This window comes from Opisthorchis viverrini (assembly GCF_000715545.1).
Source record: "Opisthorchis viverrini unplaced genomic scaffold opera_v5_62, whole genome shotgun sequence".
NCBI classification, from domain to species: domain Eukaryota; kingdom Metazoa; phylum Platyhelminthes; class Trematoda; order Opisthorchiida; family Opisthorchiidae; genus Opisthorchis; species Opisthorchis viverrini.
Window position 1 is genome coordinate 668,136 of NW_008751718.1, and position 17,775 is coordinate 685,910.

The 17,775-nt window shown below is 41.3% G+C and overlaps 1 protein-coding gene across 1 annotated transcript in view; it reads right to left on the reverse strand.

Moving 5' to 3' along the window:
• T265_04004 (hypothetical protein) overlaps window positions 1–17,775 on the reverse strand; it is a gene marked incomplete at both ends in the record, with an annotated part of 104,323 nt that overhangs the window by 49,898 nt on the left and 36,650 nt on the right. The window contains one exon of the mRNA XM_009168622.1: window positions 6,566–6,669. Within this exon, the coding sequence (XP_009166886.1) occupies window positions 6,566–6,669 (104 nt within the window). The remainder of the gene's footprint in view (window positions 1–6,565; window positions 6,670–17,775) is intronic.

Sequence of the window (17,775 nt, forward strand, 5' to 3'; positions counted from 1 at the left end):
ATATATATAATTAGCCTTTTGCAATGGATGGGTTGTGGTTAAGAGGTTGTTGGAAAATAAATTTACCAATATGGTGTCTGACGGTTAGTTGCCTAGCATACCGAACTAATTTTTTCACAGAGACAGTAAGCATTTTTGTAGGTGCTGGTATTACCCATATACTGGTTTCATCTTGTATACTGACCATCTGTTAGTTTACACCAACTATAAGTGGTTACCGACTAAGGTAATGAGCTTGCGGTCACTGAGTTGATAATAAAATCTCCATTTGAATGATTTTTTATCTTTTCCGAAAAAGTTTGGTGATAATCGGCAGATTTATTGCTGGGCTTCCATACTCTCGCTAGTTCCACACCCTCGATTCTATTCACGCTGTGATGCACAGTAATTTCCACCGCCTCGGCTATCAGACACTGAGGTGTGAATCGCAGACCCCGTCGTAAAACTTCCACATTCTCCAATTGTATTCTATGTCCCGTGTCTAAGGCATGTATCGCCATTGCTATCTTTGACCAGCGTTTGGTATTCTAATGCATTCCTTATTGGTTTGTTTATCCTTCCCTTAAGCTCACCAATTCTAGTGTGCAATTCCCTGGCAGTTTGTCGTAAGTAAACCTTTGTGAAATCGTTTCAATTGATTTTATGCACGTAGTCCCTAGACCAAGGATCTTTCAATTGCACTAAAACTGGGCGTAGCGATTTTTCCTTCTGAAAAGCTACTCGGAGCTTGGCTAAGTTCAACATTCCTCGAATAACCTCCGATGTTCCTGCTTTATATGGGATGACTGCTGTGCCAATCCACTCCTCACTGGGTCTAGATACTGGAGCCAATATCTTCCTTAGTTGACGCCTAATCAAGCTCACTGGGTATCCTATTTCTTGAAGTTTGTTGGCAATCTTGATTTGAGCTGCCGTTCGGTCGATCCCTTCTGTGCACAGCGCTCTGACTTAACGAAACACCGATAAGACAATACTGGCGTACACGGCCTTTTTTCATCTGTTCATGAGATCGAAAGTTTAATTATTAAATGCATATTTCTTTATTTAAGGTAACTCGAGGACCAGTAGGCGGTGTGGAACCTGTAAGTTCAACTGAAGATCAATCTGCGTAAGGTTGCAGCCTAATTTACGAAGAATTTATGCTTTTTTGATCAGTGTTGCAAACCTTGAAATCGCATACGGGGGCATTTGAAATTAGGACCGTTATGTCCTCGATTGTCTAGCTGAAGAAAATCGACTCGATTCCAAAGGATAATTGTGATTTTCACACATTGAATCAATTGAAAATATTATCCTAACTTTTTTCCCCAAAATAACAGAATGTTTTAAATCACTCTGTTTTATTTACGATTCATATCTTTCATTTGAAACTACTCGTGCAAGTGGGTTGACAAATGAGCGCATTACCAACCCTAGGCAACAGCCATCCAAGCGATACCAATTGAACAAGACAAATTTCCCGGATTTGTTCCAAGTATTCAAATTTTTCTGGATACGGCTGTAAATTCACGTGAGACCTAACGACCCGCAACACTTTTAACAGTTGTCATGGACCCGCTGCATACTTAATCATTCAGTTGCACCGGCCAGATCAATTAAACCTCCCAGCTGTCAGATGTGTAATTGAATGAGCAGCGTGATGCACATGGGAGAAAGGAGAGTTTCGGTGTTCAGAAGGAAACGTCGCTGGCACGCTCTCGCCTGTCAGAAAACTTTAATCTGGTACAAGTTGAACGTCTAGGCGTCTAGAGCTACTGAACTGTAAAACTAGGAAAATCAGTTTGATAACAAATTAGGTACATAATCGGATGACGCACATTTATGAATGCTTTATAACTGACTTCCGCCACTCCGTTGCACTCAGTTCTGCACCTCTAGGTCCATCAGTACTGAAGTTATCATTTGAATTGTAGAGGATATAACTGACCATTGCGAGGTCACTTACGATACAAACAGGCTTCCATATTTCTGCAGCAAACTTGAACTAACTTGTATCTCGTATCCAGTGTTCAGTTAGACTGTGTTCACTTCACTCTGAGAAGAACGATCACGTCAAGGAAATGTCATATAATTTCTCCCAATCCTTTGCCTGTCTAAAGCTGGTTGACCTTTACGAACAGTGCCTAATAGCTACAATCTAACAATGATGTGGAATAATTCATGATTGCCGCAAACAAGAGACGTCCGAAAATACTGCAGCCTACAGACGGTATTAAAAGTGACAGGTCGTAGAACTGGCTCAAAATTTTCGAGGAAGCGACATGCAGAAAACGACTACTGATGGCTCAGGTAACGGACAATACCATAAACTGTTTGTGGTTTTAAAAGGTACAGAAGTATCTTGTTTTGAAAATGTGCTTTACTGGACTGATGCTTGCTTATTTATCTAAATGCTGGTTTCGGTGGGCACTTACTATGTAGGTAGTAAGTAAATCTCACTTGGTTTCGAGGATTATTTACAAGATGCATTAGACGTTATTGCTTTGACAGCAGTTCATGAGAAATTTCACTATGGCATAGACTGATCGGAAGTCAGCTGAAGGTCCGTAAAACGCTAAATTTAAAAATATGACTCCTAGTACTGATAAAAACAGCCTTTTTACACGGTGGATATCCTGAGAGGAAACATCACCCTCATGTAACATACAATGAATCAGCCAGTAGGTTTTTCGGTTTGATAAAATTACATATCTCGATATCGAATTTCATAGCTATTAAACTTGCATGAATTATTCTCTATTCGTCACTTTTAATGGATTTTTCCTCTCAAGAGGGCATTTTTTCCGCTTCAATATGATGTACAACGGTTGTATTCCAAACACAGGACAACAAACCCCTCTTCGTCTCAGATTGCTACTCTGAAAGTAAGTATGAATCACTCTGAGAATAGTCATAATTAAAACGAAAATTTGTCTCAAAAGGTTTTGCGTCTCCTTGCCTATCTATATTTCTGCCTTGTAAATGCTTAAAAGTGAAACAAAGAACAACTGCCTGGAGGTTCAAGGAGACAAATTGACTTCTAATGATGGTAAAAATTGATGTTAAGCTGCGGTACTCAAATGTAGTGCGTATCTTATAAAATACAGACCCAAAACTTCGTGGAGCCTAACGGCCTCTTTTGCTTGTGTATTGTCACCACGAGGTCATGGTTGGCGTCATATTAGAGTTATCCTAAGCTACTATAGTAAATGAGTCACCAAAGCGAAAGAGACGTAAGTCTCAATTGTTTTCAAGGTGAGGAATCGACATAAGGCAGAATACAAAAAATAAGCTAATGATCATTCAAACGTTGATGTAAACTTTCGTATCTGTTCTTAAGCCTGAATGCCTAATTGGGAAACCGCATTGGAAGACTGAATAAGTTACTTTTGCGATTACAACATGTTCGCTTGGCAGAGGAAAGCATGATTCGATATCCTGGTTGCTAGGTTGTTAAGTGAATGAATGTTAATGGAAGTCTTTAAGGGGGCCACGAGCACGGATCAAGCTCGGAAATAACACAACAAACATTCGCAGAGCTATATTATTCAGACGCTGCAGCACAATCAAAACCAGGATGAAAATGGGAAGCAATCCCCGAAAAAACCCGAAAGAAGCGATTCCCGGATAAACTTCCCACCGTTGTCTGAGAGGATGTGATTCACCCAAGATCGACTACCCGAAAACCGCACCAACAATAAAAACTATTTCTTACCTCTTTCACACCATTCTACCAAGTCATACCTCGTCCACCCGGTGGTTGGTAGCATTGTAAAAGATGCAAGGTGAACAAAACTAGTCTCGATATACGGTGTTTGGTCATGCGTAACACATGGTTGAGCCAACGTAGTTGACCGTCTTGCATGTTTTCGCGATTGAATTATCCGTTACACAACCAACTATTTGTTTAATAATCACCTCATCACAACTTCGTTGACGCTTTCCGACACCAACAACGCTTCTGCGGCATCGGTAGTCAAACACCTGAAGACAATTTGTCCCATCTGTCCGTGGAGGCTATGTTTGGCAACCATATAACTACACAGATGTTACTGTAGCCTTGTACTCACGACCCTTGAGACCAAAATCGACAACCAGAAGACAGACGAAAGAATTGCTTTGCCATACATTAATAACACTTCTCAGACGACAGCAAAGGTACTACAACAGCATGACATAAAAGTAGTACAAAAACCTACAAACATTTGGTGAACATTACTGTCGAACCGAGAGAGAAAACCTGGTATAATAGAGAATACCAAGGACATTTACAAAATTCAGTTCAGTAATTCTGACAAGCACTAGAGGGACAAACAGAAAGGAAGCTATCAACCACGATTAGTGGACATGAGCCCGCCCCTAGAAGACACGACAAACTCTCGCTTGTCTCCTTACATGAAGAATTGGGAAGACACGAATTAAGCTGGCACAACATCAACAAATCAGATGAAGCAAGAACAAAGAAACAACCCAAAATTTATCAGGGCTAGGTACTCCACTGGTAGTATTTGGTAAACCCTGAAAACTAACTTTCGAGGACAAGTTAAGTTCAGAACTATCAGGCACTGATCCATTCGGAGAATTGGAGGAGAAACTAGTAGAGACAGACCGTAGAGCATCCAGCCTCAAAGGACGTCAAGGATGCTATGTAGCTAGCCAGTAGAATGCAAAAGAGTCATACTGTCATCATCAGCATCATCGTCATTATCACCACAGGTAAACCCATTTTCATTCACTTTATCTTATATTGATATGCTACGTGTTGCTGTGAATATGCTTCAAACCTACTGGGAATCGTCAGCTGTGACCAAGTCTCGAAAAAGGTATGCGGAATAGTTGAAGAATATGAATTTGAGTGACAGGCAGTTGAAGAGCGACCTAGACAATATTCATCGCATGTGCTTTCTATAAACACGTGGGTGTGTGGCTGCTAGCCACCATTGTTAGTTGAGTTACATCTTCACATATATTAGACGCATATAAGTTCGAAACGGAATAATTGGTCATTCCGGGATTATTCCACCTTGTGCAACGCGGAAGTGTCACTTCCAAGTAGACCACACAACGAGTTCGTCCTGGCTATCATTGTGTCCAAATTTAACGCACCCTCCCGATTAGGCTTCGTAACTTCTAAGACAACTTCAAAGAAGATAATATGCGATTAAGAGTTATTCTTTTGTTGCGGTAGATTTGGAGTAATACCGTAAAGTAATATCGTGCCGGTAATGCCACTTGTTTCGGGAAATTGTCTATTCATTCCTCCTTCGGAGACGAAACACACTATAGTGCCCATGACGACTATTGATGATCTATATATCAGCCAATTGCCAAGTTGAGATACCGATTCCATAAGGAATGCCTGCACCTTCAACGTGATATAATAGTGTTTCCTGATTCGTATTGTTCAACGATTTATCCATATGTAGTTCGCCCTTTTTGGATTGTCACTAAGTGACGGTATGAAATTAAGGGGATCAAGTCAGAAAATGCAGTTTCAGAACACAAGAGAATTATTTGGGATTCCAAATAGTGAACAAGTTTTGCTACTGAATTATTAAATATCGTACCTTGTAACCCCGTAAACATTCAACATTTGCCCTGACTTATCTACTTGTGATCGAGACTCACGCTGAGTCAGTATCTCTTGTACACAATATTGTGAAAAGAGATGTTCTAACAGACTTTGAGCAATGACATGGCCTAAATATTCAAGAGTTAAGAAGATATGGAAGAAGTCTCTTGTTAGTTACCCCTTACATACTGATGAGATGCTTAATAATTCGAGTGTTTGCTCTTGGAAAACAACAGGACCGACATTAGGGACAGACGACCCGTGGTTTAAATGAACAGTAGTTACATTTTTGCATTAGGCATTTTTTACAGTTGAGGAAACTGTCCGGTGAGTTGAATAAGTCGGTTGCGACCGTTTCGTCAGCAATGAAGTAGAAGGTCGTCGCTGCGTCGGCATGAAGAATCTGGCCAGTGTCGTTCCCGTGTTTGTCTAAGTTGAAGCTTGTTTATGGCTGGCTGGCTGCCTTATCAATCTCGCCGGTTTGCTAGCTGACTCCTTATTTGACTGGCCGGCTTCCGGATCTCCTTTGAGGTTGAACTCTCCAGTTCGCACCTTGCCCTCAGGAGTTTTATGGTTACCCTGGTTGTCACCCTACCTGACGGTGATTAATTTCCCAGGTTATATTGTCTAGTTAATGAACGCCTACGTGATGGCTAGTTCTTCAGATTGATCACGTAGAACGTGTGGAAATGGAACGAATTCAGTATTTAAAAGATAACGGACTAGGAAGCTCACGCGCCAATATCTAAGTCGTAAGCTGTAGCCTTTAGAATGTACTTTGCATCCGTCCCGTCAGTTGGTTCACTTTTCCTACTCTGTAAAGCCATGCAATGAATAATTCAGATAAATCTGAATGAAAACATTGGATATTTTCAAACCACCCCCTTATTCACCCTGCGAGACAATGAGTCTGAGGATCTCATGTTATCGAAGTGTGTTAGATACATGGTGTATTTTTAGATGACGACACAGCTAAATGATCAAAATTTACCAACAATAGCTCAGTGAACTTACCGATGAATTGGTTTTGACCTTTACCACGCTGTTTTTTGTCTTTGACCAGCACGGATCCCTGTCTGTATAGGTTGATAGTGACGATAGATATCTCGGGAAGGTTGCTGCAAGCAAGTTTCAATAGTAATCGTATGTCACACAGGCTAGTATAAAGCCATAACCTCGTTATTCAAAGCGCCATAAAACCAAGCGACCAAACATATTAAAAATATTTCCTTATACAGCAGAATCCCGTCAGCAAACCACTGTGACACTGATGAAGAAAGACTGGCAGATATGCTATAGTCTAAAAAACCAGGCATCAATCAGTAACATGGAATGACCAAGTTTGTCCTATATTCTTTTGATAAATCAGCAATTGTTCTTAAGTTTCATGGAACAGAATCCTTCTAGTAATTTCATTTAGCTTCCAAAATTCTGGATTGCATGCACATGCCAGACTGTTGAATTGAATACCTATGCCCTCGACAGATGATTTCCCTTGCACCTGAATTTGTTTTGGCAGAATGCTCAGCTAGTTCAGCAAATTTAATTGCAACGGATCATCATAAACGAGCGATTCAGTTAGTTGAGTCTGTTATCCAAATCAAATTCCTTTGCTAATCCTTTAAAATCTGTGCAGTTTGGGTTCAAGTAGCCCACGAGGTTGCCAAAACTCGTGGACTGCGCCTACGTGATGGACCCCAAGAAGGGCGAAGCTGGTCGTGGTCTGTCGAAGTTTTTTCGGAAACCTTATAAGTAGTGTATTATTGTTTGTTTTCGTTTGTTTTGTTAGATAGGTCAATGTGATATTTGGCTGCTTGACTAACTAGCTTGCTGTCAAACGCCCAAGCCACCAATCACCGGAGAGAGACATAAAACCTATCCTGAAGGGATCCACGTATATAAAACGGTGACGAGAATGGACACGAAGTGCGTCGTGTGAGCAAAGCCAGAACTGTCTTTTGCTTTTGGGACAGCTTGTAGACGTTATTGTAGGGGGATACACCCACAAACAAACTGTCCTCAAGAGGAGTGTCCCTTGTGAACTGGTGTAGACAAAACAACGTGGTTCAACAGTAAGTATAATTCGCAGCCGTCCACTTATCTTGTCCCCGCCTTACATTATGGGTCCCCATCAATGTGAACACACCAGTGGGCCAGATGTGACCGGCTACATTACCAGGTTACTTGTTTTCATTCTATGGGTCAAATTATCCCATCCTGTATCTGTTGCTGTAAACAAATGTGCATGAAACCAGTGATCTATTTAATGCGGTAGCAAGGACTGTCTTGAGTTTCCGAAGGTTTAAATCTATACAATGATGAGAAATTAGCTACCGACTGATCACAAGCAACCGCCACGTTTAACGTGCAGTCAGCTGACCTAAGAGAGGCCACTTCACTGTATAGAAATTATGTATGAAATTATTACCCAAACTGATGATTTTTTCAAGACCAATACCCGATATTCAAGAAAGGCCACTCTTAATGTTTTAATGGTGCAAAGCTGCATCCCGATAATGACATAATTTTTACACCATTTGGTATCCAATCAACACCACGAAGACGACACCGTTCTCCCTGAGTGACTAATGATCTTGCAGCGTGATTTTCACCCATATGGCACAGAAACACCACGATCTTCTCCATCTCGGAAAAACACTTTTCAAGTGATACCACTTGTGACTGAACCAATTCGGGCGTTTTCAATCCTCCAGCCCTTTTCCAGAAGAGCGCACATAAAAAAATCAATGTAGGCGATTCCCCGTGGGCGGTCTTCAGAAAAGAAATGACTTTATTAGTTTTTGCTGCTCCAGATGGACCAGTTGAACCCAAATTTTTGTCAGAGGCAAAAGCGCAGTTCTTGACAAGCCGCAACTCTGTCCTATATCGCGAGATCATTGCAATCAGCCAACAAAAAGGTTTCGTCTTGGAACATGTCTCACCTGGGAGTTCAGTGGTGATAAAAACGAATGTCGGTCAGAACGGTCGATTTCGACGGCTCTTCGCCCGTGAGGAAGGATTCTGTGATATTTGTTGCAGTTGTGTGCACTCAACGGCCCCAGTATTACATTTGTCTCCCATTAGCAGAACCTCCAGAACAGAATGAGGTATTTACAATAGGGTCACATACAAGTGCACAATGACGACCGAAATTCGCCAAGCGGTGGCCTTCTAAGAGAGGTTTTCAACTTTTGCTGTGGCGACTGTTTTCGTGGACGTTAATGGTGGTACTTATAAGGTAAAGCTTCATAATATTACAGGCTTCGTAAAGCGGGGTCACAGCATTAATGTACCAGCTTCAGTATACCAATGAATCACTACCAAAACTTGAAATATTTACATTAATCACTGCTTCTGCGATCAATACAGTGTGTCCTCACCCAAAAGGAACTTTTTTCACAAATAGCACCATTTGGATTGATCTAGGAGACTGCTGTATGCTGAATCAGTCAATAAAATCGGTTCAGATATGTATAATTTGGTAGACATAATAACAGATTTGGCTTCATGTCATCCATTTGAGCGGACAAGACTGCAGTCTCGCGCCACAGGTATCTTTTTATGGTTCTAGTGTCATTTTGCATTTGCCGTATAAGCGACATAACCATAAAACCATGTAAACCAAAAGGGCTGCCTACTTGTCACATGCGTGACCAATACATAATGTGAAAGTGGCGAAAAGCTATCTGGTTCCTTACTTCAGTTCAAATCTTTCACCCCAAAACACAGTTCCGTCCGACTGCTTGCTGGTCGTTCTCGCGTAAAGTGTTCGGTCAAGACAGATTTCGCAAAAATATCTGAAATAAAAAAAATCGGAATCTGTTTAGCCTTTGGCAGTAAAATTGGAAAGAACACCATTAACAATGCTGTCTAGACTGATGGGCTGTAAGTACCCGTGGTTCAGTGTGGATCAGTCCAATTAAAGTAACAAAAACGCGTTGATTCCACTGGGAAATGTGAGAAAAATAACACTGTACCAAAGATGTTATCAACGCTAGAATTCATTTTCAGTGGAATTACAGCACAAAACCGACGTCATAGCGGTTATGATCTACTAAGCGTGACAGCTAATCATAATCCTAATCATCATTCATAGACAATGAATGAACAAATTTATCTCTTCATTTAGACAAAATAGATGCATCAATTCAACGTGCTCTGTCATAACAATTCCCGACCGTTTTTCCCGTTGGCATGCGGTTTGTTCGACCCCTGGCATGCATACATAATGCACATGACCCACAGAAGCTGTATTTTGTGTTCCAGCTAAAACTGCCAAGATCGTGGTACTCTGTGATAAAATAAAAGCCGAGTAAATACATGTGATAAACACTCATCTCTAGAAATTCAAATGGTAGGGCCTTGTTTAGCTACCGGTTTATTCAGTTCTGCTAACTGGCTATTTCCGAGGATGATATCTTGTTGATATGGTGATTATTTCGCAAAACAGCGAAGCATTCGACGTGATAAGCCAGGACAAAAGGTATGGATAAAGTTTTTTGATCAAAATATCTTTGGCTAAATCTTCTCATCCAAATCCGGCAATACACATTCTGGCCGGACATACGGGACGACTGCTTCGCAGGCCTTAATTGCATGAGTAAATATAGCAGTCGAAAACAAATTGACCATGATCTAACAGTATTTCCAAGCCATCACTTGCCTTATCCACATGGCAGTAACTTGCCTGTCATACGCAAACGTCTGGCTAAATTTACAGCATCCTTCAGGTTAGTAATCCGCGCTCTAACCACTTCGGCCATCTCGCCCCCCTTTATCTTTTTATCTTTTTATCATCCCCCTAAGAAAATTCCTGTACACCGATTCGTTGTCCACTTCAATTAGCGCTGGATACACATAACGACTGATATACCTGTAACGATGGAGCGTCCGTATCAATATCGAAATTTGCGAAGTAGCAACATCCAATATCTGTGAGCTAAATCCTTCTATCAGGGTGTTATCTCAATCACCTTTGGCCTTCCTGTTTTTGACGAGAGGGCTATAGGTCCCGTTTCGCAAAAAAAGAAACTTAAGTGAGCATTGAGAATTTATAGTTGGGATTAAATCCCGGTCTATGGATTAGTACGATGGCCACCAGATTTCCACGAAACTCTTTGTAGGCAGGGTACGTAGTTGGATCTTTAATATGGAATTTTCCAACGTATTCTGCCGTCTGAAATTTTTTTGTTTTTTAAATGACGTCAGGCGTTCACATTATTGGGCGTGTTTGGACGACATATTGACGCATGAATGAAAAGCGCCTCACAATATGTGCGGACGATACTGGCGACACCGTATGTTAATGTAAATACGGAAAGGACAGAACGACAATTTGCGTAAGAGAAATAGGTGATATGTCTAGGATCGTTGTTGCTTTAGAAATTTTCGATACTTATTTGGTAAGGACTATAACAATTATTAGACCCAATTGAAAATTTGTTCTCTGTCCAGATCCACTCAATTTATAGAGGGGCATTTGGAGGGTTTTCAATATGCGATAAACAGCACTTGCAAGTGGACAATCTATCATCAAGCAAATGAATTGAATACATAGGTAATGATGTTTCATTTACGATCGCATGAAACGGAAAGAGATATTGTTCAAAAAATCCATAAGACTATCCTAAATTGATGAATATCTGCCTGTTTGATGTTGAAACATCCTCACACTGTTTTGCTTCGAAAATATTAGGAATGACGTGGGTTTCTTCCATGAAGCACCAGATGTGGGCAGAAAAGAAGATGAGGATTTGTGGGCAAAATTAGTTCACTTAAGTTTTACTACTCATTGATGGGGGAGGAACCAATCAGTAGACGCCACTTTACGATAGCCGGAGTGACTTCAGTTCGAGTGTCGGTTAGTATAAAGATAGTATTAGTTCTATGCTGCTTGCGCGTAGCTGTGGGTGCCAGCTCCGATTATGTTTATGTTTGACTGTTTAGGATCTGCAGAGAATCCTCCAGTTGCATTTTAATGTGGTTTGCAACTGACCCGTATGTCAATTTACATAGTTCACTATTCTATAATTGGGAGTGACACAGGCAACATGGTTTTCGTGCATACATAGCTCTGCAGAACAGACATACGAGAAGAAAGGTGTATGGTTAGTAGTTTTGTGAGAATTTTGAATTCTGCTGCACCGCAGGTGGGCCGGATAGGATGCGCACAGTCATATGTTCACTCGCTCCTTGAACTTCTGCCATTGGCACGCATGGCCTTTAATTGGGACAGATGGTTCTACTGTAATTTTCGATCGGCTAAAACATCACGCATAACATAAACTCCGGACGCATCCGGAAATCAGATACAAGCACTCTTCCCCACGGGATTCTGCATTGTGTATACCTGTCTTTATCGGTATAGCTGAAAGCGGGAATCAGTTCATTTACTGGGACAGAACCTGCGAGCCATCGAACAAAGTTAAATCTAAATATTACGCCACATCCCGCAAGAGTTCTCACATTATTCACTTGCTCATCTATGCACACCTAAGCACCTAACGAAGGTTCGTATGCCCTTTTTAAGATAAGCAACCGTTGGTGGAGGTATTCTCAAACTCTTTTTGGAGAAAAATTACAAAGTTGCATTTTTCATCGACTCAGGTGAAGATAGACTATCAGTGTACAACAAAAATACCGAAAATTTCATATGACGTTTTCATCCACCTGCGGAAATTAAGCAGTCGTGCAGTCGCAACAAATTGTAATCAACTCGGTGTTACTCTGGTAGCATGAAAAGTTAGAGGTAACCAATGGAAAGGTCAAAACAGGTACAACGTACTATTTATGGCGAAATACCGATACGCTCAGAAGTAGGAGTGAATAATCTAGAGGAGTTTCAAGTATTCATAAGCGGGTATCCAATAAGTGATTGGAAAAATTATTATTTCATTCATAGTGCGTTTACTGTTTTTCATTTGTCATAATCGAGGAAACGGGAATGGGTTATATAGATCCATTTGGTGAACAAATTTGTCAGCTAATTGCAAGACAGTCAACTTAGCTGTTAGTGAGTTGGACCTATTGCTGATTTACCTAGTTTGCAAGCAAAATATTGAGAATTCCTCGTCATCATCATCATCGTTGCTCTGCTAGTTTAGATGTAACAGATGCAAACAAACAAGGTCTATGCAACGTTCCCACATAAGTGATCGATTTTCAGGGGAAAATCAATAAAACGGACGTACAGCTAGCCACTCAAAGGACTCAAACGAAAAAATTCAAGGCGCTTGGGACAGAGCTTGAGAATGGAGTCTGTACCCACAAACTCTCAACGATTGTCACGAAAATTTCAGCAATTATAAGGTCATGAACGCAACCCGCCTCGATGATTTTTAAGATACAGTTCTACGATCTTTTCTACGACCTACAGTTCTACCAGATTTAAGATGGACCACTGTCGATTCTAGCGTTATGCATGACAGTCATAGCTCTTCAATTTGTTTCATCTGTCACTGGATTTGTTTTCAAGAAAAAAAGCCTGCACAAGTCGCCTGTTGTGAATGTGAACCAGGAGCGAGGAATTTAAAGAGGCGGACGAATGCAGTCTCATCAGGGTAGCAGGGTAGCTTGGACGAGCAAGCTATGGAATAGGCTGAAATTTGAAGCTGCTTTTTCGCATCAGAGAGAACGTCCTTCGTAGGGTGGTCAGCAGATGTATTAAGAATTACGATTCAGAAAATGCTTCAAAAGCGGAAATCGAGCCACACTCTGAACTCTTCATTTTTATCTAATTCCCGCTAGGTGGACATAGTTTATATGTTTTGGAAAGCTAGGGGTCATATCTCTTGATAAGTTCCTCCCTAAAGGAGAAAATGCGCTGTGTGGGGAGTAGCTGAAACTGCCTCGTTCGCTTCTACAGAAGTATTAGATACTTTACTCCAATTGCATATTAGACAAGGCACAATTTTGTGGTGTTTAATGGAGATGCGTTCAAACACAGGCACAAATTTCACATGGTGCTAAGCGTGTTCGCCGAACCACTATCAGGCCGATTATTGCATTAGTTTTTGGCAGCCAGTGATAAATCAGGACCAGTATACTTGAGTTAATTAATGAATCATCACACAGTGAATTTGGATGAACATATTGGTTCGGTAGTTCTGGACAGGGAAATTGATAAGCGGTGTTTCGTTCTTCAGAAGCTCATTTTCTACTTTATTTTCTATCGGTTTGCATCCTCCTTTTCGTCCCCAGGAATTACGTGTTTTACAAGAAACATAGATCCCTGGTAGTAGGTCACCTACAGATAGTGATGTGATAGTTGCGGAGGGTTCAAAATTCAGAACCCAAAAACACCCAAAACACCCAAAAAATGTGTTAAAAGTATATGAAGGGAGAAACAGTATCAGAAAAAACACCAGACGTACACACGGGGACAAAAGCCATTCTGCATGACGCGAAAGTACCAGAAAATTGTTTATCCGTCTCATATTACGATAGCTGAGAGAATTCAGGTATCATTTTGCGGGAAATGAGACTAATACGACTGAAACGGAAACTATACAGAAGTCAGTTTGATATAGGCCACCTGAAAAACGGAGGAATTCGAAATTCGCATCATTCTCCAATTAAACTCTGTGAAACTTGGCCTTCGCGTGCGCCGTGAAAATTACTGCACCGTGCTACTAACTGAACAATATTCAACACATTGAAGGCCTTTCCAAGTAACAGAACAATCTTACTTTGATCGGTGTTTAAAGGTGAGGCACATATTTCACTATCAGCTTCGGATTCGCCGACAAACTCCAACCCTTCTGTCGGCGTTTTGTATTTATGCCCATTTCTACAGTTATCACCAGGACAAGTACCTCCTGAGCTCGCTTTCTCCATTGTTATCACTACATATTTCGTTCGGAACGATCTCCGCACCCCGAACTTTTAAACCAAGTTAGTCTTTTACTATTTTCACCAAAATCTCTTGATATGGAATTTCTTCTTCTGCCCTTAAAAACCGTTTTTGGCTGTGGTCCACCGTTCAACACATTTTCTTAAGTAGGTCTGAATTTCAGCCATTTGGAAATTTCGCTATTATTTCAAAAGAAATTCCATTGGTTGAGATTCTCAGTAATTCACCTGTAGTTCAGTGCGTGATTTTGTTGTCACGCAACCGGTTGTGCTGTACTGAGATTCAACAGATGGAAACTCTTGTAACTGACGTTAAGCTAAAAGGCAAAACATTGAGTTTTTAGACGTGTAAAAAGGGACTGTCAAGATTTGCGCGCGATTAGACGAGCATCCTCCATATTTCAGCCGCCTTATCTTGTTTTCGGCTTAGCTCCGTTTTGGTCACAAAAAACGGCCAATGTCACGCAACACTGTTGAGGAAAATCCTGGTCACTCAGCTTGTATGAATTGATGATTTCTCGTCCCCTGAGGCGAGCTGAACGATCCAGTTGCAAAAGCTTAATCACTAATCAGGGTATTATGATAGATGCCTGGTTAAAAAAGTTGAGCTTCACTTATACGTAAGCCGGTTTCCACTGGAATCGATGCCACAGATTTTGATAGCAGGCGTGGATAATCCGCGTACCAACGAACCGACTAGCACTTCCTTTTGTAATCCAACCTCAAAAAAACGCTGTGCGAAAGGCTTCCTGACTGGGACGACGCAAGTTTAGAAGGCCACTCCCGAATAAACGCATAGCTCTTGATTACAACATGAAAAGCTTAACAAACAAGTTGCTTGAAATCAATCCCTAAGGAGCGCTAGCCAAGAATCATTTTAGAGAGGTTCCGTAAAATTTGGCGGATTTATTGCTTGGCCCTACTAAATCAGGCCAAGTAACGGAGTTGAAATTATGGCTGAAGTTGACAGGCAGGGAATCGACCAGGATAATATCTTATAACAACAAGGTAGGTGATTGCTGGGCGTCGGTTTGGAGTTTTATGTTAATTATCTTAGGTATGAGTTACACTGGCAGTTGGGTGAAACTGAATGCACGCCTAATTCAAAAGGGTGACCACTAAGTTCCCGGCTAGAATTTTGTGGGTGAGCTGAGCTTGGTCAGTTCTCTCCCTAAAATGTATATCCTGTTATCGTTGAACTTTTGGCTATTAGCCGTCACTGCCTAATGGAACTTGCTTGACACATGTCGGGGTAAGAGACCATCGTCCATCGACGGAATTGGGATTACAGTACAGGATAAATGGGTAAGCAGTCATGTAGGTGAACAGTTACCGGATTCCATAACGTAAGTTTCTGTAAACTCGATGGTCCTATAAGTTTAATAAACTACTCTAAAAACTGCACAATCTTGTATGTTAAATTGCTATCATTCTCATTACTGGTTGCCCGAGAAATACCCTCCAACTCACAGAGTGCTGCAATCTCATTTAACCGCTTGCCGTTCACTGCCAGTGAGAATACTAAGCAGTTTAGAGCAGTTTAGTAAGAGGATTCAAGATTATGGCACAGTCGGTAGATAAGGTCGGCAGTTCTGGCAAACTTTGGAAGATGCCGAGAGATAAAGGTAACGTCACCATGCCCAAAAGATTGGGATATAAATGTGGACCCGAAATGGCAAGCGCCTAGACGGTAAGTTGATCCAACGTCTCCTGGACTGTGTTCGAATCAAACGATGACGGAATGCTGGTGGAAGAGTAGTCAAATTCAGCCTAAAGAACTCTAGAGCAAGAAACCTCTGGCTACACTCGTAGTGAATGCCGTAATAGTGCCAGGCAGTTAAACCAGCTCGCAGCACAGAAATCCTTAAGAGGATACCAGAAAGTACATGTTTTTAGGCGTGACGAAACCAGTTGTGCGCCCAACAGCTCAAGTGTGAAGAGTCCGTCACTGCTGGAAGTGAAAAATTAAAATCAGTTGTGCTGTTATGCTACTCTGCTGCAGCACGCTCTGCAAGAAAGCAGCACCTATAGACATTGGGTAGAGAAACAGTCACAAATGTCCTAAAAATCACAGGTGGAAGGATTGCGCCTACCTGATGGGCCCCAAGAAGGGCGAAACCGGTCGTGGGCTGTCGAAGAGTTTTCAGCAACCGTGTGAGTAGTTTCCTTTATGGAAGGATTCCCATTATGAACCAATTGCATTTAGGCGATACAAAGATTCAGAAAGTGAGAACGAATTGGAAGAAGTGCGTACGTCAGCCAACCAATTCAACGAACAATGCAGTCTCTGCCAACAAACTCTCTAAAAAGCTGTGGCACTTATACACATAACATTAACCTGTCAAATGTAGTTAACCGGACTACTTCGACATAAAGGTAGTAACTTTTAGAGGGTATGCCGACGTTCTTGGAACGGTCAAATGATAACACCGGGGTGATGAAGGGTAAAACCGACCACGCGCTGTATCCGGCGCCTACCCTGTCCCAGAGCTCCGGATTAATTTAAAAAAATTAGCATTTTAAAATGTAAGGTGCTGACAGTAGCGTAACCTAGGGAAAATAAGGGAACCATTCTATCTATGAGTTGTTCGGAAAAGGCGTAATAGACCAAACTTTTCGGGATTTAGATTATGAATACCACTGAAATACAACATTGCTCACCAGAACACGTGAAACTACACGAGGATTGGAGGCAAAAAAGCAAGCATCAAGTCATCGGCCATTTTTTCAACAGAGACTGTTCCGGCTAGTATGACCCACTATTTGATTACATCCTTTATGATATTGAAATGTTCCAAACGTTTGCTAGTGTATACTCGAGTTCCGTTCACTTAGACCCACCAGCGTAGGTCAAAAAGTGGTCACTCAGGTCCAACTAATGAAGCTTCGGGTCATTCTTGTACTGCGGAAACAAACAACCTCAAGATGTTCACACCCCTTGAAACCCTGATGCCTAATCGATGTTGAGCGAACAGCATCGGTGAAATTTGTCCTTTGTGAAAGTTCTCACCCACAAACGAATTCTGTTTAATCATTTTCAATTCTTCTATGTCCAAAATCCTTGCATGAGCCGGATAATAACGGGACGCTTCAGTTTAACTCTCGGCTTTAGGCTTTGGATGTTAGGCGTACCTTTGACATACAGTAGCATATTTTAATTTATTCTGTTGTTCTTAAAGTCTGCAATGTGCACGTTTACCACCACATGGATCGTTCAGAAAATAACACGTCGATGGCACTATATGGCTGATTACTGTGCAAGGCAAGAGCAAGAACACAGTCAAATCTATAAATATATCCAGGTCTGGGGTGAGTTTTCACATCCAGGCCACACTTTCTACGCCCTTATTATAGTCCGATTCGTTTGGACTTAC